The sequence below is a fragment of the Sturnira hondurensis genome, unplaced genomic scaffold (assembly GCF_014824575.4).
Source record: "Sturnira hondurensis isolate 20B ecotype Veracruz unplaced genomic scaffold, ASM1482457v3 Scaffold0022910, whole genome shotgun sequence".
NCBI classification, from domain to species: domain Eukaryota; kingdom Metazoa; phylum Chordata; class Mammalia; order Chiroptera; family Phyllostomidae; genus Sturnira; species Sturnira hondurensis.
The window spans coordinates 14,094,500-14,122,223 of NW_028095541.1; the positions used below are offsets into that span (position 1 = coordinate 14,094,500).

General features: G+C 42.4%; 1 protein-coding gene across 1 annotated transcript in view; it reads right to left on the minus strand.

Moving 5' to 3' along the window:
* Positions 1 to 27,724, minus strand: part of APBB1IP (amyloid beta precursor protein binding family B member 1 interacting protein) — a 99,665-nt gene that overhangs the window by 12,153 nt on the left and 59,788 nt on the right. The window contains exons 6-10 of the mRNA XM_037037221.1: positions 27,480 to 27,639; positions 24,275 to 24,396; positions 14,548 to 14,634; positions 11,981 to 12,124; positions 8,421 to 8,531 (exon numbers count right to left, since the gene is read on the minus strand). Coding sequence (XP_036893116.1) covers positions 8,421 to 8,531; positions 11,981 to 12,124; positions 14,548 to 14,634; positions 24,275 to 24,396; positions 27,480 to 27,639 — 624 coding nt within the window. The remainder of the gene's footprint in view (positions 1 to 8,420; positions 8,532 to 11,980; positions 12,125 to 14,547; positions 14,635 to 24,274; positions 24,397 to 27,479; positions 27,640 to 27,724) is intronic.

Genomic DNA, 27,724 nt, shown 5'->3' on the forward strand with positions numbered 1-27,724 from the left:
GATTTCCTGAGATGGTGGCAAAAATTATTGGGAGCGATTTTAGGATTAGGAAAAGGGATACTTTCAAAATGGACTAAGTTTAGAAAGGATCAAAGAAATCTGGGGCTTCTTACTATATTATCAATAATAATTCCCATTTCTGCTCTTTCAACTTTTGCAAACTTTCACATCTATTGTGTTCTGATTCCCATAAGAAATCTGAGCCATTTCTCCATTGGGGAATTTACCTGATGTAATTCCTTTGTCACAAAATTAGTAGTGTTTTTGTGATTCCCAGTTAATCCTGGGTGATTTCTGCTACCAGGAATTATCCTTCCTTAACTGTCATCTCCTATCCAAATGGGCCATTTTGGCCTCGGAGGGATGGCCTGGAGAAGGAACAATTCTGTCCGGTCTCAAGTGGCCCTGACTTTGCGTGTTGCACCAGGAATCATCCCGGCCTCCTCGGAGCTCACGGTCGGTGAGAACAGTGATGTGGGCAGACACGAAGGGAAAGAGACACAGGTCCCTGGTTCTACAGGTCTTGCTGAATCCTCGCTGCCTTTGTAATTTCTGTTTTATGTCTTTGATGGCCTGTGTGCTCCATGAGGGTGGGAATCACGTCACATTCACTGCTGAGGACCCTAGAGCTTAACACTTGGCCTGGTACGTGGTTGTTATTCCAGTCCAGAGGTATAAATCATTGTTAAAAGAAATAAGGAAGTGTAAGAACTCCTGTTCAGCCAGAAGTTTTATAGCCATAAGGCAAGGCACGGGCAACCAAATCTAGGTTCTAAGATGTATGCTGTGTGCATTTCCATGGGGCATTGTAGTTTTTTATTTAGCTTCATGACGTAGAAAATAATTTCCATGCACAACCACTTTGTGTGTGTGTGTGCGCGCACAGGCATGCTACCACTTTTTTCTTCTTCCTCCAGTTCTCAGAGGAATTCATTAATTCTGCTATAGGATAGCCATGAAGTTGCTGGTGCTGCAGGTGAGATGGAATGCCAGAGAACCGGAAGCCACCTCCTGAGGGCAGGAAGCAGGTGAAGCTGTCCACTTTGTCCCTCAGGGTATTGCACAGACCTCCCCACTTCACTTTTGCTTTTGGCTTAATCACTGACCTTCCAGGAAATGGCTATTTTTAAAGTTGATCTAAGCCAAGGGCATTGTGCCTTGAACTTCAGTTTGAATCTGAGAGGCAGCGTTCACACTGGTCACCTCGCTGGTCTACCTAACGATGCAGCAGCAAGAGTCAGTGAGTTGCTGTCTGCGCCCAGAATGGACAACGACCCACAGAGAGTCCATGACCTTGATGAGAGGTCAGTAGTTTTTGGTTTTACCAATGAGAAAGCTGAGGCTCAGAGAAGTTACTGTGTGTTTTACCCCATGGTCCTCTAGAACCTTGGGATCTCTTGTCCCACCCCCTAGAATTTATGCATTTATATCAAGCTATTGAGCCAAAATTCCAGACTCTAAAGACACCTCAGAAAAATTCAGAAATTGTAAAGAATACCTGCTTTAGGCCTTTGAGCCAACTGAAAAAAGTATAACTTTATACTATTAGCTTTACACAAATGGTTTGCTTTATGGACATACCTCGGCCCTTAGAATTTGTGTCAGCATCACTGGAAGAACAGTCAATTTCTATGTATTTGGGTACAACAGGTCCCCTCCAGAGCTCAAAGTTAGGCTCCCTAATGTTGCCTGTAGTTTTTCATTCTGACCGGCAGATGGCAGCAAACACCTTTGAATGGGTTTTGGATGTGTAACACCATGTTTGGGTTCAATGCTCCCTCATTAAACTGAACAGTAGATTTTATTTGTATAAATGTTACTCCAACTAAGCATCTTCTTTAGAGTTCCTTAAAATTGTAACTGTCGCTCAACTCAGATAATGTGGCCCAATAGGAAAAAAGAATTTGTTAACACTAATTAATCAGAAGGTCTATCATATTGATGAAAAACACACTAAGCTGAGGATTTAGTCCCTGAATGGATTGTGACATTCCACCAACACCTGAAGTACTCTCTTCAACCACAAAACTTACAAAACCAAACCAAAGTCCTCTCTCCGCACCAGAAACACAGTTCCCCAACTTACAACAACCTTCTTGTTCTGTCATATAAGAGGGGTGAACGCGGGCCTTTTCAGCCATTGAATGTTTATAATGGTTCTTAGGAAGCAGCTTTTTTTCCCCCCTGAGAAGGTAAAAATCTTGACATTGTTCCCTTGGCCTTACTATCTTAAAAGTCTGGGGGTTTTCTTTCTTTGGCTCCTGTCACGGGAGAGCCAGGTCCCAGGAGCAGACTCCAGGGGGCCCGTGCTATTAGCGAACTGCACAAGGCAATGGCCTGTGGAGAGGTGTCCACTTAACCAGCACTATGAACAGCCTCATCCAAGTAGAGTGAAATGCAGCCCTTCCCTTAGACATACGGCTTTTGAGCATAAAACAGAGGCAAGGCCTCTTGACCTTTAATTCCAACAGTGGCTCCTGCAATGATGAGGAGGTGGGTGTGCTGATCTTGCTTCATTTTCTCCAACATTTGTGGGGCGAGTCTCACTGACTGCCTTAGACCATGTGTGTACTACGAACATATACAGCAGAATTCAGCATCAGACGAGTTTGAAGGTCCTTGCAATCCTCAGATCTTATGGTTCTAAGATGAACCACCAGTGGGTGCCAGGCTCTTTCCCGGCTACCAAGTCCCCGTGCTAGTCCTCCAGGCACGTCTGGGAACCTCGCCAAGGGGTTGCTGCCTGCCCTAGCCTTTTGTTGAAAAGTCATTTGCAAAGCGGTTTAAGGAAAAAAAAAACCAAAACGCTGGTTCAGTACCACTGGGCAGACCTTCTGCAATTGTGTTGATTGTTCCCGACCAGAAAAAGAGAGAAGCTCAGAGCAGAACACGGAGGTGGGGCAACTGCAGAACGTTACTGTTAAAAGGGAACATACAGGCCCCTAAACTTACAAACAAGGAAACCAAGGGCGGGGAGGGTAAGCCATGTGTCCACGTCCAAGGAGAGAGGCAGAGCCGTAACTAGAACCGAGGCCCCACACATTCAACAAATACCTCTGGGTGCTGGAAAGTATGCCAGCCCCTGAGTAAATAAGGATGAGTAAGAGAGGCTTACTCATAAGTAGGAAGGGGCCCCTGGGGTTGTTGCTGGGTGGGGGATACATGTAGACAAATATGTGATTACTTAACGACATGTAAATGTCATAGTGCAAGTTTGAAAATGAAGGCAGAGGAAGGCTCTTTGGAAGAAGTGATGGAATGTTGTAACGTGTCTGAGGAACCCCTAGAAAGTCTGTGTGGCTTAGGCCTGTTAATAAGCTCAACAGGAGTCAGAGTCCAGGGCTGTGTGTCAAACCAGCCTCTGGACTTGACCTCTAGGCAGTGGGTCCAGCAGACACGTTAAAATAGCAGAGTAATACAGACGGAGCTGCTGGCTCTGCGGAAGGTGGACCTGAGTGAGGAGCACGAACAGACAAAGGGAGGAGGGCTGGATGAGAGTGGTCTCTGATGGAAAATCGGAACTTGATGATGGATTGGACGAGAAGGAAAAGAGAAGAGGCTTCCTGGATGATTTCTCTATTTCTAGCTTGGAGAAGGAGGTGCGTATTATGGGTTTAATTGTGTTCCCTCCAAAGATATGCTGAAGCTTGCAATAGAATCTTTGTTGTTTAGTGTCCTTGTAAGAAGAGGAGGAACAGCACAGACATGGACAGAAGAGGGCCCGGCGATACTGGAGGCTGAGAGGAGCTCGATGCAGCTGTGGCCCAGGAATGCCAGGGATCGCTGCAGCCTGCCAGAGCTGGGAGACAGCCACTGCGTGGATTTTTCCCTCGGGGCCCTTCAGAAGGAACCAACCCTGCTGGTGTCTTGGTTTTGAACATCTGGCTTCCTGAACTGTGAGAGAATGCATTTCTGTTTTTTAAGTCACCTAGTTTGTTGTACTTGGTTACAGCAGGCACTGGACACTAATCTAGTGAGTGATGGTACCATTGGTCTTGAGAGACACTGCGGAATGAAGGAGTGGGTGAAGGGGAGAGAGGGCCGACCCCCGACAGGTTACAGTCACAGGGCCAGGGCTGAAATTTCAATCTTTCTGGTAGAGCCCTCTGGTCTGTTGTGATCAGTGAGCTCATACCGAACAAAAACCTTCTGGGCTGGACGTACTAGTAGGCGTGTGTTCATCACACAGTCTTTTAACCTGCCTCTCCATAGTATGAATTCCTTTTGAAAGGTGTGTATATATTCTTTGAATTCTGTAAATCTGCTTATACTAGTGAAATATTTGCATATCAAGAATTTTTCAAAATTTGTATTTTTTTTTTTAGAGAGAGAGGAAGGAACATTTTTTTTTTGCTAGTGGACAAAAAGGGAAATAAGTGACCAACATGTTCATAAACAAATTAAGTTCTCCAAACCAAATAGAGCCTGATACTCAGCAACTTAATAAAAATTCTCAATATTTTGGGAAGAAAATGATAAACATGCAAATGAGCAAGATAAGCAGGGTGTCTGCTCAGGAAGAGATTGGCATGGAGACAGAACTGCTCATTGTCCTGAGAGAAAAGGAAATACGTGTCCTGCTGGGGTTGCTCCTGACTCTTGTTGGTTCCTCCACCCACAGTGCCTGCTGGCTTCTCCTCTCCGAGCCTCTCCCTCGGTGGGGAGGCCCCAACTCTTTCCTGGAGACACAGGCCTTGGATATGAGGGCTTCAGAAATTCTAGTCCACCGTCCTGGGTCCCAGCATTGCCATTCCTTCTCAGTGACACCCAGGACAACCTGCGTCCCAGTCTTATAAGTTGTCTCAAGCTATGACTCTAGGACCCAGTCCCAAGTGTGTGAGTCATCACCAGAGACAAACCCTGTTCACAGTGTCTAAAGTCCCTTTTAAGGAAAGAATAAACAAATGGGATTTCATCAAAATTAAAAGCTTCTGCATGGCTAAGGAAAACAGTATCACGATAAAAAGAGAAGCAACTGTTTGGGAAAACATATTTGCCAATGATACCTCAGACAAAGGTTTAATCTCCAAAATATACAAAGGACTCACGCGACTCCACTCAAAGAAGATGAGCAACCCAATTAAAAAATGGGCAGAGGACTTGAACAGACACTTCTCCAAGGAGGATATACAGAGGATCCAGAGACACATGAAAAGATGCTCGATATCGCTAGCTATCAGAGAGATGCAAATTAAAACCACAATGAGATACCACTTAACACCAGTCAGAATGGCTATCATAAACAAAGAAACAAACAAGTGCTGGAGAGGTTGTGGGGAAAAGGGGACCCTAGTTCACTGTTGGTAGGATTGCAGACTGGTACAACCACTATGGAAAAAGGTATGGTATTTTCTAAGAAAACTAAAAATGAACGTGCCTTTTGACCCAGCAATTCCACTATTAGGAGTATATTCTAAGAACCCTGAAACACTAATCCAAAAGAACCTATGCACCCCGATGTTCATAGCAGCACAATTCACGATAGCCAAGAGTTGGAAGCAACCTAGATGCCCATCAGTCAATGACTGGATCAAAAAACTGTGGTACATTTACACAATGGAATTCTATGCTGCAGAAAGGAAGAAGGAACTACTACCCTTTGCAACATCATGGATAGAACTGGAAAGCATTACGCTGATCGAAATAAGCCAGGCGGTGAAAGACAAATACCATATGATATCACCGTTAACATGAATCTAAACAACAAAACAAACAAGCAAGCAACTATGACCGATGACGCTCAAATACAGAACAGGCTGACAGGGTCCAGAGGGGAGAGGGGAGAGAATCACAGGGGAAAAGGGGATGGACCCACATGAACAAATATAAAGGACACATGGACAATAACTAAGGGTGAGGGGCGGAAATGGGAGGGAGGTGGGGAGCACTGGGCAGGGGGTGGGCAGGGCTGGGAATATAAGACAGAAAACTACTTGAACAAGAATTTTAAAAAAAGCATATAGTAAGAAAAAAAAATAAAGTCCCTTTTTAGGGACTTCAATGTCTGGAAACTCGTCTTTCTCTTGCCGGACATCCCTGCTCCAGCTTCTGGCCCCAGGCCTGGGCTTGGGGCTCTTGCTCCTTCTGACAACTTTCTTCCCATTTGTCCACTTGAAAGGATATTTCATCACCAGCTGAACGTCACTGGAGTGCTGATGTTTAGAGGTAGGACATTTTCTAATGCTCTGAGTGCAAAAGCTGACTGTGCTGAGGAAGAATGAAGAATCCTGGGCCCCACCCATAAAATATCTTGATTCGGTGGGTCCAGGGCCCTGGCACCTGTGTTTCTAACAGGCCTCCCCTGACTGATTCAGCCAGTTTGTGGACTAGCATTTCGAAATGGCTCTTTCCATTATAGGCTCTTCCTATTGTAGGCTCTTTCCAGACCCTTCTCCCTGCTTGAGAGATGCAAGCAACGTTTCAGAGATGAAGTGCATGGAAATGAGGGCCTCCACTGGGTAATTTCTCGAGGTCTCAAGATTCCAAATGAGGGCTGTGGGGTCAGCTCGGAACATCAGAGACACGGCTCAAAGGCATGAGCAGTGGGGCCGCCGTCAGGAAGAGAAGATACTCCGGTCCTAGTAAACGGCGTGTGAGAGATTGGTGGCCTCCGAGCCACCAAGTGGCTTCTCATTCTGGCTCAGGCTTCTCATGTGTGGACTCTCACCTCACAAGGTTGATAAAAGGATTAAATGGGTTAACCTAGTACATTCTTAAAACATGCTTTCTAGATGCTACATAAGTGTTTGCCATTGTTCTCATTACCCTTTTTATGTCAGGAACAGAAAAGGAAGTGCAGGACCCTGAAGTCCGTGGGGCATTCTCCTCACCTTTTCCTCCTCATGACCCCTGATCCCAGCCGGCCCCCACCTCAGAGGGCCTGTTCTCGTTTCTGGGATGATCCCCTGCAGGTCATTGTTGTTCACTATTTTACTCACATCTTTTGGTCTCAGGTCACTCCCTCAGAGAGTCATCCCGTGGCCACCTCGTCCACAGAGCTGCTGGCCCCAGTCCGGGCACATCCAACCCCGACCCTGCTTCACACCCACAGCTTCACTGAGCACCTGGGATCATATTACATTTTTTTTCTTACTGCCTTTTCCCTATCGCTGAAAGTAACCTCCATGAGGTCAGGGGTAATCATGTATCTGGTTCCCTTCTGTATTCCCAGCACGTGGGGCAGTGCTTAATAGGTAGCTGGCATTCGACAAATAATGAATGAATGAATGAATGAATGAATGAATCTTGCTCTCTCTCTTGTCCCCCAGTCCCTTTGCAGCCATTGTCCTGGGACCACTCTGTCCACCACACGACTGCTGACGCGTTCGGGAAGCCGCTCCTTCGTTGTGGGGTTGCCTTGTACACGGCAGGGTATTTGGCAGAGTCATTTGGCCTCTGCTTATCAGATGGAAGCAGTAACAGCCCCGCCCTGGTCATGACAAACAAAAATGTCTCTAGATGTTGCTAGAGGTCTCCTGGGGGGCAAAATGGCCCTGGTGGAGAAGTTCTGAGGGGTGTCAGGCTGATTCAGCTAGTGGTGGTGGTGATTATTATCTGTATTGAAAGTGGATGTGACGAAGAGGACAATGAATGTCCCATTGAACACTGCACATTATCCCGGGTCCTGGGTGAAGCCAATCACTTCAACCAGTTATTTGACGACGATGATGATGAGGATAACGAGAATAATAAATAGGAGTAAATGTGCAGGGAAAGGTCACTTAGAAATCAAAATTATTAAATGAGATTTAGCCCAATATTTGTATTTGACTAAGAAAAAAACCCAAAACTATACAGAAAGAAGTTTTTTCCCTGTTTTTTTAAATATATTTTCTCTATTTTTCTAGGAAATCTTGTCAATTTCCTAATGTCTAAAAACTTCTTACAGTGGAGTAGAAGTCTAATAAATAAAGAACTGAAAACTTTATTCAGTATTATCAATAAAGTTGTACATAAAATTTGTTCAAAATGTGGAGCTTTCATTTTCATAAGTGATGAAGAAGCCCAGGCATATTCATTTTACTTTTTCTTTTTTTAATTGTAATTATTAGGGTGATGTTGGTTAATAAAATTATATAGGTTTCAGGTGTAGAATTTCATAATACATTATCTGTATTCTATATTGTGTTTTCAACACCCTGAGTCAAGTCCCCTTCCATCCCCTCTTTCCCCCCACCAGTGCCCACTACCTTCCCCTCTGGTAATCACATTGCTGTCAGACATATTCTCTGTAGAGTTTTAGAATCAACAAATAATCCAAACTGGTAGACATGTTTCCTCATCTCCTATTTTGGCTTAAAATAAAAAGCTTATTATATTATACTTAAGGTTAACTAGATAACATTTAACATTTTTTCCTTACAAGGAAATAGTAACTCAAATTGCCTCCAGATATAAAGTAAGACCTTCTTACACCATACCTTTAAAACAAAGCAGTAGTCAGTGGGTGCTTTGTACTTCATTTTACACTGAATCCCATAGTAAATGTTGACATTTTCAAACTGTATAAAACACGCCAGGTCTCGAGATGTCTGAAAGAGAAAAAAAAAATAACCTCAACACAGCTGAAAGTTAATAGTTTCTCCAAAGTTGTTCTTGAGGGCACAACCGAGGATGACATTTCAGTAGAAAAATAATGGATTTTACACAATTTATTGAAGCATCTACCATGTTTAGCTTTCCAAAAGCAAAGCCAGCATTTTAAGAGGTGAGAGAATTCACCCAAGACAAAAAACCGCATGTCGCAGGCTGGGAAGAGGCGTGAAAATTATACTCCATTCTGGAACCCGCACGTGGACTCCCAGGCTCAGAGCTGACTGGTTGACTTTGAGACATGGTTACTGATGCAGTCAAGGCAAGGTGACCGGCCACCTCTTAAATAGTGAAACATTTCCTCCCATGAGCTTGATAAAATCCATCAGAAATTTCATTTTGACTTTTGCCACTCTGAGTCAGTGATGGATCTCATGACTGAACATTAAGAAAAAGATGTCGCCTTCAGGAGGAACAACAAGAGGTGAGTCTGATGTTCAGTAAATTAGCACACACGTCATCATTTCTTCAGGAGGAAGAAAGGTTCCTTTCAGCTTTCTCTGTAAGGGTTGATGGTGTTGCCATGGAAACAGAAAGGGCTCCTCCATGTAGAACATGCATTGTGAAGACGGCAACCTCTAATCTACATATTTGGGTACACTTTAATTACAAATTTGTTCCATTACTCCCCCCATTGCATTGCATAATTCTCTACCTAGTTAGTGAATAAAGAGTGAAGGGCAGAATTGCTACACCTCGCACACGATTATCGCTTTATTTATGGTTGTTCAATTTTTTATAGGATATTTTCTTCTGGATTTTCAAAGTTTTGATTTTTTAATTATAAAAATAAAATATATCAATCATTATTTAAAGAACAATTCACATATTCATGTATAATAAAGTGATAATCTTCCTTTTTCACTTCTTTTTCTAGTTCCATTCTTTTCCCCATGAGTACTATTATTAACAGTTCAGCAGTGCCCCTCCAAATGGTTTTGGGGAAGCATTCATATACATATGTGTATACATACCCACATACACACATACATACACTTACACATATACAATTTAAAACTATGAATCTTTACTATAAATACTGTTTCATACCAATTTACATTCCAACCTCCATGCAAGAGTGCCCATTTTTCTTATCCACTCTTGCTGAAATTTGGATGTTATCAATATTGTTAATTTTATCAATCTCATGGGAGGAAATATTTCACTATTGAATTTACATTTCCCTGATTTTAATGAGATAGACTTTTAAAATATTTGGTGGCTACTGATATTTGTTTTTTTTGTCAATTCTCATTAAATAAGCTTTGCTGGGCTTTTTTTTAAGAGCACGTTTATCCTTTTCTCATTAATTTGCTGAGGTCTTTCTCCTTTGTGGATATTTGTACTTGGCTGTACTGGCTGCGAATGTTCTCTCTGGCTCTAGAGCGTGCCTTCAATTTCCTGTTTGGATCTGTGGCCATGAGGGAAAAACAACTTCATACGGTCAAATCTGTCAAGTTTCTCCTCATAAAGCGGAGCTTTTAATCTTTCTTAAGAAGTCTTCGCCACCCCCACATTATGGAAATATTAATTTACATTTTCTTCTAAGATTTTATGTTCCCCTTTTTCTTAAGTATGTTTCATCTAGAATTTCATTTGGAACTTGGTGTAAGAGACAGGGAACTATTTTTTCAAGTGGACCTACATTTACATCAATGCTATTGATTGAAACCAGATTCTCTCCCCAGTGGTGTGCAATCCTTTCCTCAGGTTCCTCTACATTAGATGGCGCTCTGTTCATCCACCATGTTTGTCTCCGCCTCTCCTGCTCTCATCTAAGGTTTTTGTTTTTTTGGAGGAGTTCTACTTTAGAGTTCTTCATAATTTGGAGGGTGTGACCTTTCTGATTAATTTTAGAATCTGTCGCTTCAAAAAGAATACAATTGAAATTTTTCTTGGGATTGATTATATAGAAAATTGGGGGGAAGAATTAATATCTTTTCATCTAGTAACATATTACATTTCCTTTTATTCAGTTATTCCACTTCCTTTATTAAATTTTATATTTTATGCCATATAAATCTTCAACATTTCTTGCTGATTGTTAGGTATTTTGTATTTTTTGTTCCTATTATTCATAGAACCTTTTGCATTATATTATAATTAGCATATTGTTTGTGTAAATGAGAAGAATTTCTTGTTTGGTAAGTTATTTGGTCCTAACAGTGTTTCAGTTGAGTGTCTTATATTGTGAATAAAGAGAATTTTTACCTCTTTCTTTCCAATAATTATATTTCTTATTCTTTTTCTTGACTTTCTGTTTAATTCCTCCATTCCAGTACTAGCAGCTGTGAGAAAAATTACCCTTGTCCTATTCCAATGCAAACACTTCTAATTTTATCAGTAAGTGTGCTGTTTGTGGTAGGTTTATTTGTGTCTCATTTATATGTAAATGCCAAAGACATAACATTGCTAAATAAAACAAATTATTCATGGGCCCACTGTTATGTCCCCAGCCTGGGGCTGGACTGGAGATGCCATAGGTGGAACAGTATCAGCTCCAAGGTTGAGACTGAGCAGCAGTAGCTGCCCTGGGCGGAGCATCACCCAGAAGGCCTCCCCTGTGTTCCCACAGACATAGCAGAGTCTTCGAACAGATTCTGGAAGCAGACCTGGATGTTCAGCATGGCTTCGTCAGCATGGGTCGAGCCTGTTAGGAGAAGGCTGCAATCTGTAAATACCCCATTTGGTGGGCAGTGAAGGCAACATGTCTCGGCTTACCCCAGATATACGTGAGATTCTAAAGTTTTGAAAAGGTAAACAAAAGATAGAAATGCCCTGAGCCTCAAAGAAAGGTCTTTGAAAAAGCTAATGGTCAGAATGAGAGTTAAAGTTTTTTCCAAGAACTTATTGTTTGCTTACAGATTTGAGGCGCTAACCCTAAACTACCGTGTACAAGTTAAATGATGTCTAAAGTCCTCTGCTAAATTAGACGGGAAAGTGCAGATAGTAACCTTAGAGAAGGGCTTACCTGTTCAAAGGACATGGTCTAAGATCTCAATGAAGGTCTATCAAGCCTTCTCCTACCTCTATGATTCCAATTAAGGAAGTTTTGCTATAATGACTACTGAACAAGAGCATAAATACAGGAGAAAAAGTCCTTAGGAATAGAAACATAAAGTAGCAAATTGATCTCTAGAAAAATGCTTTGGCCATGACTTTTGAAACTTGACATAAAAATAGATAAAATTCTTCAACGTCAAGAGAGAGAGCTATGGGAAAAATTACAAAAGGATTTCTGGAATTCTGTCCTAACAGAGAATGTATTTGTATCAAATTGTAACAACATCATTCTCACAACAAAAAAGACTACTTAAATTGCCACCTGAGGACTTCTTTAGTTTCACTTTCATGAAAGCTTTTTTTGCTAGTATTTTTTCTTTCTGACCTTAGTCTTCCCTTTAGGTACGTAATAAATTCCAGAAGCTCGTAAGAGAAAATAGCGTCTTTTCCAGGATTTCTTTCCATCCTCTTTCAAATAAAGGGCTCCTTCAAGCTCTGGAACAATGACGGATGTTCCGCAGAAACTTTCCTGAAATTGAGATTTTGATTATATAAACACATGAAAGATAAAACACATTTTGCTCACCTTTAAACAAACTGGCAAACTAGACTTTAAGCTAAAAACTCATTTTTGCCTACAGTCTGAAAGCATAAGTTTTTGGTTGCATGCTGTTTGTCTAAAGAAAGGGGGAATCCTTGGTGCCTCGGAGTCCTGGCTCCTGAGGTAGACTTCAAGGCTTCCTGACCACGTGAGGCAGGGCTCCCGACATGTTTCCTTACCTGCAAAAATGGAGTAATCATAGCCCCACCTGCATGAGGGAGTGTGTGAGTACGGTTTTGGTGTATTGTTAGAATAAGTATTAAAGGCTATTGCTGTTATAAGTTGGTATGTAAAAAAATTATTACTTTTCCTGTAAGCAAAAAGATTACTGTTTCATTGCTAAGGAATAGAAATATATAATTCTGTAGTAAAATATGTATAAGTTAGTAACTTTTTCATGGGATGGCTTTCTTATCAAAGGAGGCAATCATTAACATTGTGGTATCTGAATAGATAGTACAGAAATGTAGATTTTCAAATGTCAAAACTTGCATAAATTTATAAATCTTAAAAAAAAATTTTAAACATTATATTTATTCATATTCGGAGAGAGGGGGAAAGAGAGGGAAAGAAACATCGATCAGTTGCCTCTCACACACCCCCAACTGGGGACCTGGCCTGCAGCCCGGGCATGTGGCCTGACTGGGATTGAACTGGCAATCTTTTGGTTTGCAGGACGACACCTAATCCACAAAGCCACACCAGTCAGGACAGATTTATAATTCTTAGTAAATTTCTTTTAAAAGGCAATGTAGTAAAATTCCATATCATTCCTTCTTCCAGTTCAAATACTCAAAACTTTTTTTGCTTTCTATTTTATAGCTCTCAACCTGCTTTCATTCAGTCTCATAAAGGTAGAATAACTTTTACTTTTGCATCTTTCGAGTTCATTTATATGTAGTGGAGCTGGGATACATTTTTGTTGTTAGTAACATTTCCCCCAGTTTTCTCCAGATTTAGCTAGTATTACATGTCTTGTCAATATCTCTTAAATTTAATCAGACTTTCTGGCCACATTAGGAAGCTGGATAGTGCTGGTTTTCTGTAGCACGACACACGTTTAAAACACTGGTGCAGCCCTATGACAAAAGCTCTTGGGGCAACTGTGTGAATGAAGGGCATGATCAGTCCCTGCCTTTCAGCAGCCCATGCGCAAGTACTGCAGACAGTGGCTGTGTGGGAACGCCCACAGCCCTCCCACGCCTGTCAGTCTCCTCACTGCTTGCTACTCGGGCTCAGAACCTGAATCTCCTTGCTGCTGGGGACACCTGGTGGCTTATCTTCCTCAGCTCAACCTGGAGTCTGTTGGGCAAAAGCAGAATGTCCCCATTTCCACTGTTGGGTCTCCCTGGGAAATGTCCACTGTGATCCCGGTCCCAGGATGCAGAATTTGTAACGTGTTTTCAGGACCTTGGGCGTGGCAGCAAGGCCCTGGTGCCTGACCATTGGTACAGAGTTGGGAGGGCCCGGAGGGAGTAGAAACATGTGCGGGAACCTGGGAAGGACCCTGGTGAGTGGGGGCTGGCACCCTTCAGCGTCTGCGAATTGACTTTGAGTGGGAATGTGGGCCCAGGCACCATAGGTCTTCTGTTTTATCAAGGGAAACCCCAAATCTATTGACTTGGAAAAGGGTTGTGAAGGGCAAAGAAAACCTGTCTGGGGCTCCATTGTGCCTGCCCAGTGGCGAGTGAGGTCTGGCAGCCTTCTGTGTTACGTACTGAACAGGGCCTGCACTGGTAGCGCAGCTGCTGCGTGAAAACTCATTAGGAGCTTCAAAAAATCAACCACTCAGTGAACTTCTGGAAGACAACCCTGCGGTGATAACCACAGACATCTGTACAGTGACTGACACACTCAGCTTCTACCACCCCCTGGATCTCTGTAAGATTCCAGAAACCATGCTTCTTGGACAATAACACAGGGATGTCACAGGCACAGCCAGCCTTGTATCAGGTCTCCACTTCCTACCACACCTGGCTGCTGGGACAGCGCCTTAGACTTCACTGCAGAGCAGATCTGGAAATCCTTACATCTGATTTGCGTGGGACACTTCAGTAATGAATTGTAATGAATGTTAGGAGATGAATTTTATGTAGATTCATAAATCTTTTAGTCAAGAATTATGAATCCAACTCCATGAAGAGTAAAATATATTGTCTACAGCCATACCTTTAAACTGCTGACTCAAAAATCCAATTTAATTATCTAAATAGCTATACTTTAGTAATAATGTGATTTTAAAACCCAAGTTAAAATTTCAGTGTGTCTCAGAAACACCCATTGTTCTGAGATGCAATTTAAAAATAGTTAACATCTTTCTCTTTTCTTCTATTCTGCAAAGTTAAACTTACCTCAAGTAAGCATTCCTTGTTCTTAGCATTCATTTTCTCATTTGTGTCCCTGCTTTCTTTTTTTCCTTTGTTATCCAAGTAAAAATTCTAAGTAAAATATTAAAAGATCGATCAGTTAGTCTTCATCACCATGCCGGCCTGCTGGGAAGTCACCATCTTGCTGGAGAGAGAAGATGTACCTGTAGAAACAGCTGGGAACCACCACGTGTGCTATCTGTCAACCAAGTGCCTAACCAGGGCGTCCTGAGTGCTGCCTACTGCACAACCAGGCAGAAGTAACACCATTCCTTCCTCCCATAGTGCACAATCAACGAGGAAACAAACATCAGACCAAAAACACTAGCAAAGAGGACAGAGCATCATTTGACTATTAAATTCCATGGCCTAGAACACGAGGCAAATGCTAGAAGCCTGGAGGCACTTGGAAGAGCTGGGGGTTGTGGTAAAGCTGGAGCCTGTGTCCCACAGCCAGGAGGGGACCCACTCTGGTTGGAGAAGCCACATAGGAGTCCACGGCTTATAGACTAGAGGTTCTGCTTAACAAGAGAAGCTTGAAGTCTGGATTTTTATAAATGTTGGCAAATAATTTTAATTTTAACAAACTGTGGGTCAATCACAACACAGAGTGTGAGGCTTGGCAACTTTTAAGGACAGACAGGAGTAGCAAGGGCATTTCCCGAGAGGGACCCGGCCTACCCAGGCAGGAAAGGCCAAGGTTACAGGCACTCAAAGACGGGCGTGTGCTCCCTAGGCAGAGTTTGTATAAATCTATGTATTGTATTTTCTTAATTCTGAATATCAGTGAGGTGGCTGAAACTAAATGTCACATGCAAATGTTTTTAAAAAATTGTGAGCATCCAAGGGTTAAATTTCACATCACTTTTACAGTTGCAGTATCAATTTTCAGAGTGGTTATTATGTCATAGTTGAGAATTTTTAAGTGAAAATGTAGGGCTTTGTAAAATAATGCATGAAAAAATGTGAGAAAACTAAAACACACATCTGTGGAGAAGAGTGAAGAAATTAAGGACCCTCCTGAATAGCGACATAAATGTTTATTTGCACCATCAGAGGGTTTTTCTGTGTGGGATCCCTAGACAACACCGATGCTCCATAAAGCTCATGGTCCTGAGCTCCCAACACACTGAACTGAAGTCTCTGGGTCAGGGCCTGGACCTCTGCATTCCAGTATTCTTTCTGGATGATTGTTATTCATATTGAAGTTTGAGAACGTGTATACTGGATAGAGAGTTAGGAAGCAAACTGCAGGCAAACAAAATTTGCAGAATTAAGTTATCTCCTAAAAATAGAATATATAAAAATGGTGACTTGTTAACTTAAGCAGAGGGAAAAAGTCAAGTACAATTCCTTTGATAATTCTTATTGAATTATTCTTTAATGTGTGTTTAAGACACATTAAACACGTAAAATGTTTAAGACACATTTTACTTGTTATTTCGAAGGATAGTATATTGTGAATTAATACAGGGTGTTTTCATATAGGCTTCAGATACTTTTTTCTCCTTTGTTTTCATCCACATTTTTTCATTGCTTTTAGAGAGAGGGGGAAGGAGAGAGGAAGGGAGTGAGCAAAACATCGATGTGAGAAAGAAGCATTGATTGGTTGCCTCCCATAAGTGTCCAGACTGGGGACTGGATGCACCCAGATCTGGGATTAAACTCACAACCTAGGCATGGGCCCTGACTGGTAATCAAACCTGCAACCTTTCGGTTATGGGATGACCCTCCAACCAACTGAGCCATACTGGCCACGGCTCAGAAACTATTTTAATTTTGCGTATTTGGCTTGAAGACTCTGACTAGCCATAATAGATAACATGTTATGCCCGCCAGAACTCTGCTCTAAGGCCTTACAGGTACACTTTCATTTCATCCATTCGAGAACCCCACAACATAGGTATAATTGCTATTGCATAGATCAGGACACAGAAGGATTAAGCAGTTTACCCAAGGCCAGTCAGTGCCAGAGCTTTGAGTTTTTCATAATTCTCCTCAGCCCTAAATCCCACAGGAGAGAACCCAGCACTGCAGTGTGGATGTACTTAATGCCACTGAGCACACTTAAAAATGGTTACAATGGTAAATGCTATGCTATGTGTATTTTTGGAACAATAAGAAAAATGAGATGACCTAGTCCTAAGAGAGAATGCAGAGGGGGCCTCTGGCAAGCACAGCTTACTGGGGAGTCTGGAAACATGAATCACGATGAGTGGAAAGATGAAAAGAGGACACCAGGAAGATTCCACAGCATGTGCTTTTCATCCTCATCTGGGAAAAGGAGAGTATGTGTCACTCTCCTTAGGGACCGGTGAGGGTCCTTCTCCGCTGTGAAGGGCCCCATTTTATGAGTCAGGATCTGCAGCCGGGCCTTTCTCTGAGACCCCTCTGCTTCCGAGCTTCTGAATAACTGCTTTCCCCTTGGGAGTGACGGTGCTGCATTGTGTGTTCGTTCCAACGAAAATGCAGGAACACAAAGTAAATCTGAGCTGAAGGGACCGATTGTCCTGGGGCCAGAACTCTGGCCTGTCATGTGGACGGCCAGCTCACTGGGAGCTGCTCGGTAGTGAGCAGCAGAACTCAGAAGTTAATGTATCTGTGGCAAAAGAAACTGTGGGCAATCTGAGTTGAGTAATAAGAGAATCTTAAAATGGGAAATGAGACTTTCAGTCACAGCTTGATCCCTTTTCTTATAGCTTCTGAAAATGCAAGATTTGGGACAGCTGGGTAGGAAAAAACAGCAAATACATTACTTATTTAAATACCGCCTTCTTGGAATAAAGAGTAAAACAAGCCAATAGTTACCAGTCCAAGAACAAATATTTGCGAGTATCCTTTATATGTAAAACATCTCTGTTCTTAAGAAGCTTTCTATCATACTGAGAAGACAAACATGTAAATAGACAGTAGATAGATGGACAGATGACTATATACTGGGTGGGGGGAAAGTAGGTCTGCAGTTGTGAGTATGCAAAACAGCTTATTCCTGTGTTTTTATTTATTTATTTATTTATTTATTGCATTATTTATTATTATTAACCTACTTTTACCCCCACCCCTGTATGTATTTATAGACGGGGGAGCTATAGGAGGTACTCCATAAATTCAAAATGAGCCAAGTTCTGTAGGTTTTCAGAGAGGAAGAAATCACTGTGGGCCAAGAGGATCAAGAAAGACTTCACAGGGGAGGTCGAAATCTGAACTAGATCTTGAAAGATGCTCAACATTCAGATAGGAAAAAGGGAATAAGGAGAGCATTTAAGGCAGGAAGAAAAGCATGTATGAAGGCCCAGAAGTGGTTCAGTATTGGGTATCTTTGGACCACCAGTGAACAGCTGGCCTGGCTAGAGCTGGGGGTTCACATAGCACACTCGAAGAAGACCAGACCACCACACCTGATTCTTCTCTTCCTCCCTGAGATAGTACGCACCTGCTGCCTGTGTTCAGGTGACTATGCAGTCTTCCCCCTAGAATGGGAAGTGCTTATTTCCTTGTCCCACTCACACTGGGTTTGGTTGTGTGGCCTGCTTTGGCCAGCAGCATGGGGGTAGTGGTTGGAGGGACAGTGCACACAGTGCATCAACTGTGAGCAAGAATTTGAGGGGCAGTGGCATGTTTCCACTCAATCTCCTGGCCGCTTGCCATTCACTCTGAGAAGACTGTGTCACAAGTGGCTGCTGGGCTGAGGACAATAAGGGGCATGTGGAGCTACCTGAATCTGACTCAATCTGGAGCCAAGGACAGTTGACCTGCAGACACAGGAGAGAGGAAATGTCTGCTGCTATAAGCCACTGGGACCCCAAGGTTATTTTATGGAACAAACAGTCTAATCCACACACCCACTCTAGCTGGTAAAAGGACCTATCTACCAAAGCCAAGGGCAGACTTTCCTTTAAAACAGTAGCCCATCCCAGGGACCATAGATGTGACTTTTCCTCCAGCTGGGCCTGGTCCTGGGAGGTAAAGATGAACTCTGGTGAGAGAGGGAGGTTGGAAAGGAATGGAGGAAAGACACCATGAGGTAAGGTTCTCACACAAAGGTTGGCACCCTCCTAGGCCTGAGGGGAAGAATGAAGCTGCGTTTCTCGTTTCTCTCTTGGCTCCTCACTTAAGTAGCCAATGGAAAACCACAACCACCACTGGATTTCAGTTAAGAAACGGACCCAGCGAAGGAATGGAAATTGCCAAAAATATCAGTAGTAATTATTGTCAGAGTGTGGGATTATGGATAATGCAAATTTCCTATCTCATTTTCCAACTTTTTGAAAACAATAAATTAATATTACTTTTGAAGCCAGAAAATAAAAGATGTTATTAAAAGAAATAAAAAGTGATACAGTAAGCAAGCGACCTTGTATTGGTCAACTTAACCAATACCCTCTCTCAAAAACAGATTCTTCTGGCTTCTAGCAAGAAGAATGACTAATGTGAACAATGAGTCCCTTTCCTGCTCCACGCACAGTCTTTAGAACTCTTTTGGTTTCAGGCAACCTCACTGGTCTTTGCATAGTAGGACTACATGCAGCACAACTAGGAAAGCAAAATCCTTTAGGTCACAGGGGACTTCCATTTGAACACCTACCTCTTGCTTAGGAGGAATGGACCACCTGTGACTACTGTCGACTGGGAAGAACTTTCCTGATGACAACCAGATTGAGAAATGAAGCTGATTCTTCAATAACATCGCTTTTTATCGGGATAGTGAGAGTCCACTGCCCCAACACACTTCACCCAACTGGGGCCGCGCTGCCTGGGTAAGAGGGGCCCCTGTTTTAATCCCACGCTTTAGAGGGTCCCTGTTCTGACCCTCAGCCAGCCACTCCCTCTTGCTGTGAACCTAAAACAGCTCTAAAATATAAAACTTATTTTAAAAACCCTTATTTATGTACTTTTTAAATGGATACTGGTGGGAATCAAAGTGCCATGGACTGTGGCTAGTTTTCATTGGATAGCTTTTTAAAATGTCAAAATTTATAATAAGCTGCACAATGCTGCACATTGCCTTATTTGCATTTATCTAAACTTGTGTTGTTTGGAAGTGCAGAGTGAGGAGTTTCTTGGTTTGATGGACTAACACTGTATACCCAAAGGGATGTCCAACCCCCAAAGCAGCAGCCAATGACATTTATCTGTAGAGAATATCACACAGAAAGTGAAATAAGATCCAGGGATCCATCAGATGCAGAGAATATGGATAAAGAATAATGTATAAGAAAAGAACTATAAGATTGGTGCTTTAAAAAAAATCCTCACTGGAGGACATTTTTTCATTGCTTTTTAGAGAGAGACAAGGGGAAAGAGAGTGAGATCGATGTGAGAGAGAAGCACCCACTGGATGCCTGGACTGTGTCTGGACTTGGGGTCGTGCACCCCAACCCGGGATTCTACCAGCCCAACTGTGGACCGAACTCGCAACCCAGGCATGTGCTCCAACTGGAAATTGAACTCTCAACCCTTTGGTTGTGGGATGATGCTCCAACCAACTGAGCCACACTGGCCAGGGCAGGACTGGTGGTTTTTGATGCTCGATGAAATGTGGAGTCCAGAGGAGTATCTTTGTTTGCATTTGGATATGTTGCTAACGTTGTATAGCTTTTGATTAGTGTACTTATCTTTATGAATACAACTATATACACATAGTTTCATTAAAAAACCTATTGTATTTAGGTACCCATGAATTTTTATATAAAGAAATTATTTTTTCTCAATTAAAAATTGTGTTGAAGAATTGTGTATGTCAACATACAAATGTGTGAGGTAGTCCATAGTTTTTCAAACTTCTGGGGGATATCAGCACAGAAGTTTGAGGTTTGTTCATAGAAGCAGCCACCATCTGAAGTCTCTATGTGGGAAGAGAAAAGTGAGCAGCATCTTGGGGTCCACGAATTTGCAGAACTGGTTTCTTCCCATGAATTTATTATAGAGAACTGGATTTCAGAAGGGAGCAAAGCACTTTACTCCTATTCATAACTCCACAGTGTAGCAAGCAGTTTACATGCTGGGTTTGACCCTGCATGGTGGGAAGTACGGCAGTGACACCACCGTCCAGACAGAGACGCTGAATTCGGCGTGGTCAGAAAGCAGGCTGAGGCCCTGCAGTTGGTGGGTGACACCTGAAACCCGGGTGAGCAATGTGACTTTTCCACTCATCGTGGAAATGGTGCCTCATGTGTGTGCCTGCCTCCACTCACCTCTGACGTCCACAAATCTGAACTGGCCTGTTTCTGAGCATAGAGCCCAAAGCCTCTTTGCATTGATTTTACTGTCTCCTCATCAGACCTATGCTTGAGGTAATTTGTTAAAGTCTTCTATTAAATATTAAAGATCTTGTATTGCAGTTTTAAACATGAAATTTTACCTAGTTTTGTATAATTTAGTAATTTTCCAGAGGAATTCTGGGCCTGATAAATACTTTCTCAGTCAAGCTGTGAATGCGAATCCATTTTTTATAAAGCAAACTGGCTACAGGTAGGCCAAGAACACTGACCTTGGCATCGTGAGTGCAGATGTCAAGGACAAAGTTAGAATTGGGGCTCTCAAGCACTTGAGGGACCTATGTGTGCAGACCTATGAGAATATGCACCCTTGTTCCCTTAAGGGCACAGAGGATGTTATTTGCCATGTAAAGCAAGGTGACTGGTGGACAGCACAGGGTTCTGCAAGAACAGTGGCCTGGGCCATGCCTTTGCATGTACTTTTATAAAGAGAGTAGAGTAATAATTTGGCAGATTGCAGGAAATCCAATGAACAGTACCTCTGAGTACTATTGGTGGCTTCAGAATGTTCCATCTATGATAGCCTCCTGCAGATATTGCTCACTCATCATCTCTATGTCTGTAAATCATTTTTCTGCAAAAACAAAGCCCCAACCTTACAGAAAAAAAACATATCCACTGCACAGAGGCCTACAGAGTGGGGCTGAGGGCCAACCTTAGACTCTGCCTGTTGGCAGGTACTGATTGTAAAGCAATCTTGCCCTAATGTAGGATGAGTGAAGAGGAAAAGCCAATGTGTTAATGACAAAATCTTGCAGTACCTTATGGGAAATAGCATGTGAATGACTTTACAGACAACATATCTATACAACTAATGAACTTCAGGATTCAGAAGAAAACTGTAGGACATTTTTATCTTCAGAAGATGGAGGTAGGGTAGATAGGAGAGAGTTTCCGGAGTTTCCCATGCTAACACAACCTGGACAATGTCCACAGTCTACCTCTCTCACCTTGAGGTCAGCGTGCTGAAGTACCGTCCATGCAGAGTACTCGTCAGAAGACAGATTATGTAACCAAACATTGAAGAAATAAAGATGCTTAAAGTCAGTCTCTTCAAAAATGCATCCACCTCAATTTTGGTCTTCACATTTGATTGTAAATTAGGAGAATCTACTTACTTGGTTTTAAAGAGCACACTATCATCCAGAAGAATTCATTAGGAAGATTTCTGCTCGACCCTATCATGCAGCAGCTTGCAGTTAGACCAACACTCCACAAAAATAGCTAAAAATTGGGTGAAAAAATCTCTCTGAAGGCTTTGGAGAGCCACAGAAGCAACCAGGACTCAAAGGGCCAAGGTCCAAGAGAGAAAGAAAGTGGAAAGAGGTGTCTAGACCTTCTTGGAGCCCTGTTACCCCTCAGGGCATCTGTAGGGTTTTCATTGGCAATAGGAAAGTTCAACTTAAAACCACAGAAGACCACTACATACCCACAAAAAACAGCCAAAAATAAAAACCAAACCAAACCAAGCTTGGCAACACCAGGGCCAACCAGCATCTGGAGCACCAGGAATTTCCATACAATGCTAGTGGGAGGGCAAGTCACAGGATCATTTTGGAAAACAGCTTGGCACCATTTCCTAAAGCTAAATGTACATGTAAGCTGTGATTTGGCAATTGTACGTGTACGTCTACATGCAAGAGAAAGTCTACATATATTCAACAAAGACACCTGCAAGAATGTTCCCAACAGCATTATTTGTTAAAGCCTCAAACTGGAAACAAATCAAATGTCCATCAATAATACAATGAACAAACATATTTTGGTATAGTCACACAATGTAATACTAAACTTCTGGAAAAAAGGATAAATTCCTACTACATGCAACAACAGAAATGAAAGTTGGATAAAAAGAGACACAAAAGACAAAATACTAAACACAAAAGACACCATGACATTTTATATAGAAGTTTAAAAAGAGGGTAAAAGGTGATAGAGGTGGGAATGGTGATTACCTTTGTAATGGGGTTCATGGCTGGGAAGGGGCGGGAAGGCCGCAGGAGCAGCGTTAATGCTCTACATCTGATGTGGGTGGTAACTGAGTGGCGTGTTTAGCTGGTACAAATTCACAGGCATAGTTACGTTTTGTGCATTAATTCAGGAGACACTGCAGCAGAGTGCAGCTGTCCACTAATACCTGTTCTCCTCTTCCCCTTCTCATTCAACAGTAGTATAGTCACATTACACAACTCCCGGGCACTGTCCGTACAGACTCGGTGTGGAGGGGCTGGGCAAGTGGCAGCTCTGACGGGAGCTTCCCATTTTAGGGGTGCGCGTAGTTGTTCAGATAGAGGCCACATTTCTCAGCTTTTCTTGTAGCTCAAGATCAACATGCAACTAAGTTCCGGTCAATGGCATATGAGCAAAGTGCAAGGGTCATTTGCAGGTCTTTGCAGTAAGAAGGCTGGTTGTGCACTCCGCTCCTACGGACTGGGGAGTGGCCGGGTGGAAACGCAGCCTTGGACCCACAGATGAGAGCCACTTGTTGAGGACGGCAGAACCATCCTGCTAGATCGTCCAGTCTGGGCTGGTCGGTATGTGAGGAAGAAATGAACATCTACCTTAGATGGCTCCCTAACAAATTTAGGCTTTAAAGCATGGGATTCAAGGTGGTTTGAAAACTTTGTACTTTTATGGTTCGACATTTGTCACAAACAAGTGTTTATCGCTCTGTTGTAAGTTTGCCACCATACAACCCAGAGAAGGCTCTAGAGAAAAGCACAGTGTAAGGACAAGTGCATTTTCTCATGAGGAAGCTGCTCTAGAGAATCCTTTAATTCTGACTCTAGTAAATGAGACTTGTTTTTTTAGCTTATAAAATATAAAGGTGTCTGGATGTCCTCAAGGCCCTTCTCTGTGTCTGACATTCTTTGACTTTCCTAAAAAGACTTGACCTTCATGTATCACAGTTGGCTGGAGGCCATAGTAAGAAGGCCTCCATTTCTGTGGCATCCTTGGATACATAACTTGGAGGAAGTTTTCAAATATGGAGAACAATGCTTTTTATTATGTGGAGTGTAAAATAAAGCACAGGAAATTGTACCTTTTCCAGGAGCTCTTTTTGTGGTCTCAGCATCAATAAGTACCAAATATAAACAACAAAGAACATCAAAATATGAAGCGCTAATGACTCAGAGTGCATCAAGGGACACCGGAGTAATGGAGCCAAAGAGAAAATATGGACCTAAAAGAAGGCTTAGTCAAGAGATTGATATGCTTTGGGTTGTGAATCAAAAGAAACAAAATGGGTTCTTTTCTTTCTGGATATTTCAAGGGGCTTTAAGCTTACATATGGCCTAAGAGCTGATTGTGTGTTTCTTTGAAAGGAAGACACGTGATATTTTGTGAGCTCATGAACGATGTGGCTAGTCCACAGGTGACATTAAAAAATCCTCCATACTTTATATGGCTTAACGGCATCCAAGTTATCTCACCTGGGGGTTTTTAAATACAGCATATTTTTCCTCTTTCTTCAAAAATACCACTTTGTTTTCTGTGTCTCGGGTCCAGTCTGATAAGACCTCAACAACATTTTCATGGTCTTCAAAAAACCTTTCTGATGAAACAAGAAAAACAAGCCACTTTGAGTTAAGCACAATGCCTTCTACTTCATGTAGGTTTTCAGAAACTCCTAATTCTTACACAATGTCACATTGTAACATTCCCGTAATATTTGTTCTTTGGTGTCAGGTCTTCAACTTATTCTCCATAAAAAACTTGGCAGATGGACCTACACTACAGTGATAATGGTCAGCTGTGGCATTTTTTTCATATTGGCATTTTTTACTGTAAATAGCTCCAGGGAAAGGTAAACACCCTATCTGTATGGAAGACAATTAGGCCATTATTGGTTTAAACAACTATGGATGAAATTGTGATAAGCGCTCTAAAACATCACTCCTTAAACTCTAATAACAACATACGAATATTGGAACCAAAGCTAAACATAAAGGAAGGCTTTCATGTTTCTGTTTGACTCAGAGTTGAAGAAAACTTAAAGAGTTTCTTGCAGTATAGGCCGTTTCCTCCAAAAAAAATTTTCACTGAAAACTTCTGAAACAGGCAATTCTATATTCCACCAAGCTCTCCTGGGAGACAATTGTTCTGTGAGTGGTATTAAGAATGAGCAGTAGCAGTATTTCTTCAATTGTTCCTTTCTTTTTAAAAAAATATATTTTATTGATTATGCCATTACAGTTGTCCCATTCCCCCCTTCATTCCCCTCCACCCTGCACACCCCCTCCCACCCACATTCCCTCCCTTTAGTTCATGTCCATGTATAGTAAGTTCTTTAGCTTCTACATTTCCCATACTATTCTTGCCCTCCCCCTGTCTATTTCCTACCTACTGTCTATGCTACTTATTCTCTGTACTTTTTCCCCTCTCTCCTCCCACTACCCTGTTGCTAACCCTCCATGTGATCTCCATTTCTGTGGTTCTGTTCCTGTTCTAGTTGTTCGCTTAGTTTGCTTTTGTTTTAGGTGTGGTTGTTAATAACTGTGAGTTTGCTGTCTTTTTACTGTTCATGTTTTTTTTATCTTGTTTTTCTTAGATAAGTCCCTTTAACATTTCATATGACAAGGGCTTGGTGATGATGAACTCCTTTAACTTGACCTTATCTGAGAAGCACTTTATCTGCCCTTCCATTCTAAATGAAAGCTTTGCTGGATAGAGCAATCTTGGATGTGGGTCCTTGCCTTTCATGACTTGGAATACTTCTTTCCAGCCCCTGCTTGCCTGTAAGGTCTCTTTTGAGAAATCAGCTGACAGTCTGATGGGGACTACTTTGTAGGTGACTGTCCCCTTATCTCTTGCTGCTTCTAGAATTCTCTCCTTCATTTTGATCTTGGCTAATGTAATTATGATGTGCCTTAGTGTGTTCCTCCTTGGGTTTAACTTGTTTGAGACTCTGTGAGCTTCCTGGACTTCCTGGAAGTCTATTGCCTTTGCTAAATTGGGGAAGTTCTCCTTTATTATTTGTTCAAATAACTTTTCCACTTGATTCTCTTCCTCTTCCCCTTCTGGTACCCCTATAATTCAGATATTGGAATGTTTAAAGATGTTCTGGAGGTTCCTAATCCTCTTCTCATTTTTCTTTAAAATTCTTGTTTCTTCCTTCTTTTCTGTTTGGTTGTTTCTTTCTTCCTTCTGGTCCACTCCATTGATTTGAGTCCCAATTTTCTTCCCATGACTGTGGGTTCCTTGTGCATTTTCCTTCATTCCCCTTAGAGTAGCCTTTATTTTTTCATCTAATTTGTGACCAAAATCAACCAATTCTGTGAGCATCCTGATCACCAGTACTTTGAACTGTGCATCTGATAGGTTGGCTATCTCTTGGTCACTTAAAAGTATTGGCTCTGGGGCTTTGATGTGTTCTTCTGTTTGAGCCATTTTTTTTGGTCTGGTCGAGCCTGTTACATAGTGAGAGGCAGAGCCTTAGGTGTTCACTAGGGTGGAGCAACCCAGTTGCTGGGTTGTGATGCTGTACGTGGGGGCTGGGCCATAGAGGAAACAATGGCACTTGCTCTGCTCTCTCTCAGATTTGGTCCCTTCTGCTGCTTTCTGCAAGCAAATTGGGACCTTCTGATGCTGGTTCCTCGGTTCTTGGGCTTGTGTATGTTCTAGGACACTAGGGTCTCTCCAATGAACTCTCCTGTGAGGCTGGGAGTCTCTCCCTCTGCCTCAACCCCCACAAGTGTTTTCAATCAGTACTCAGCCTTTATTTCCCGTCGCTGGGGCCCTGGGTTGCGCGGTTTGTCTCGCTCCCCATTTTTGTCTGGTTTATCTGCGTGCAAATGTGTAACTGCAGTTAGCCAGTTGCCTTGTCTGCTTCACTGGGTCTGCTTGTTGTCACGCCAAGCCTGAGGTCTACCAGCAGCCACCTGCACGCCCGGGTCCACCCACCACTACTTTTTCTGCTGCGACCCCTCTCCACCGGCTGCCGACTCCTCCCCTCTTACAGGTCTGGATGAATGGTTGTCAGACTTCCGTACAGTTCAATTTTATGTCAGTTCTGGTTGTTTTTTTTTTTTGTTTCTAAATTTTTGTGTCCGTTAATTTTGTTTGTATGAGGAGGCACAGTGTGTCTGCCTACTCCTCCATCTTGGCCGAAAGTCCTGCTTTTTTCTTTTCTTTCTTTCTTTTTTCTGGATCAATTTCTATGAACAGTACTCTGCTTGTAGGGGCAGAGTCTCTTGAGCTAGACAAAGAATCAGACATTAGGCGGGCGGGAGGGAGAAAGGGGAAATGGACACTGATGTGGGGCAGAGTTACGTATAGTTTTAAAAAGCAAACTCTCAAGAGACATTAGCTGACAGACACCCAGGCCCTCCCACCATCTGCTCAGCTTACTAAGCATGCAGAAAGAAGTATCATCCTGTCACTTTCTTTCCCTGAGGAACCACTAGAGAAGCGACAACAATAATGTGTGCATTCCCCAAGGTCTAGCCACCTGCTCTGATCTGAGTCTCTTCCCCGCAAAGAGATGAAGAGGCAGAACTGAATCTGACAGAAGGGAAGTGATGTATGGGAAGTCTTGAAGGCCTTGAATCAAACTCTTGTGAATAATAGACCAAAGCCCATAATAAAGCATACCCACAGGTTTTTGGAGTACAGCCAATAGCTGGGGATGGGACTTACCAATTTGTAGTTCTGGGTATTTTTCATAAAGACACCAGTCTACATTGCAGTCACAGTGGGTTTTCTCAAAAAGATTGTCTAGAACATCTCGGGCCAACTGCCGCTCATCCAGCATCAGCGACTTCGTGCTGTTATCATTCATGTGCACCTTGACAACCAGCTAAGGACAAAGCCACAGAGCAATCACTAAATTTCAGTGACTAAAGAAGGCCACCTTCTTAAGATTTCTAAGTTGCTATTATTTC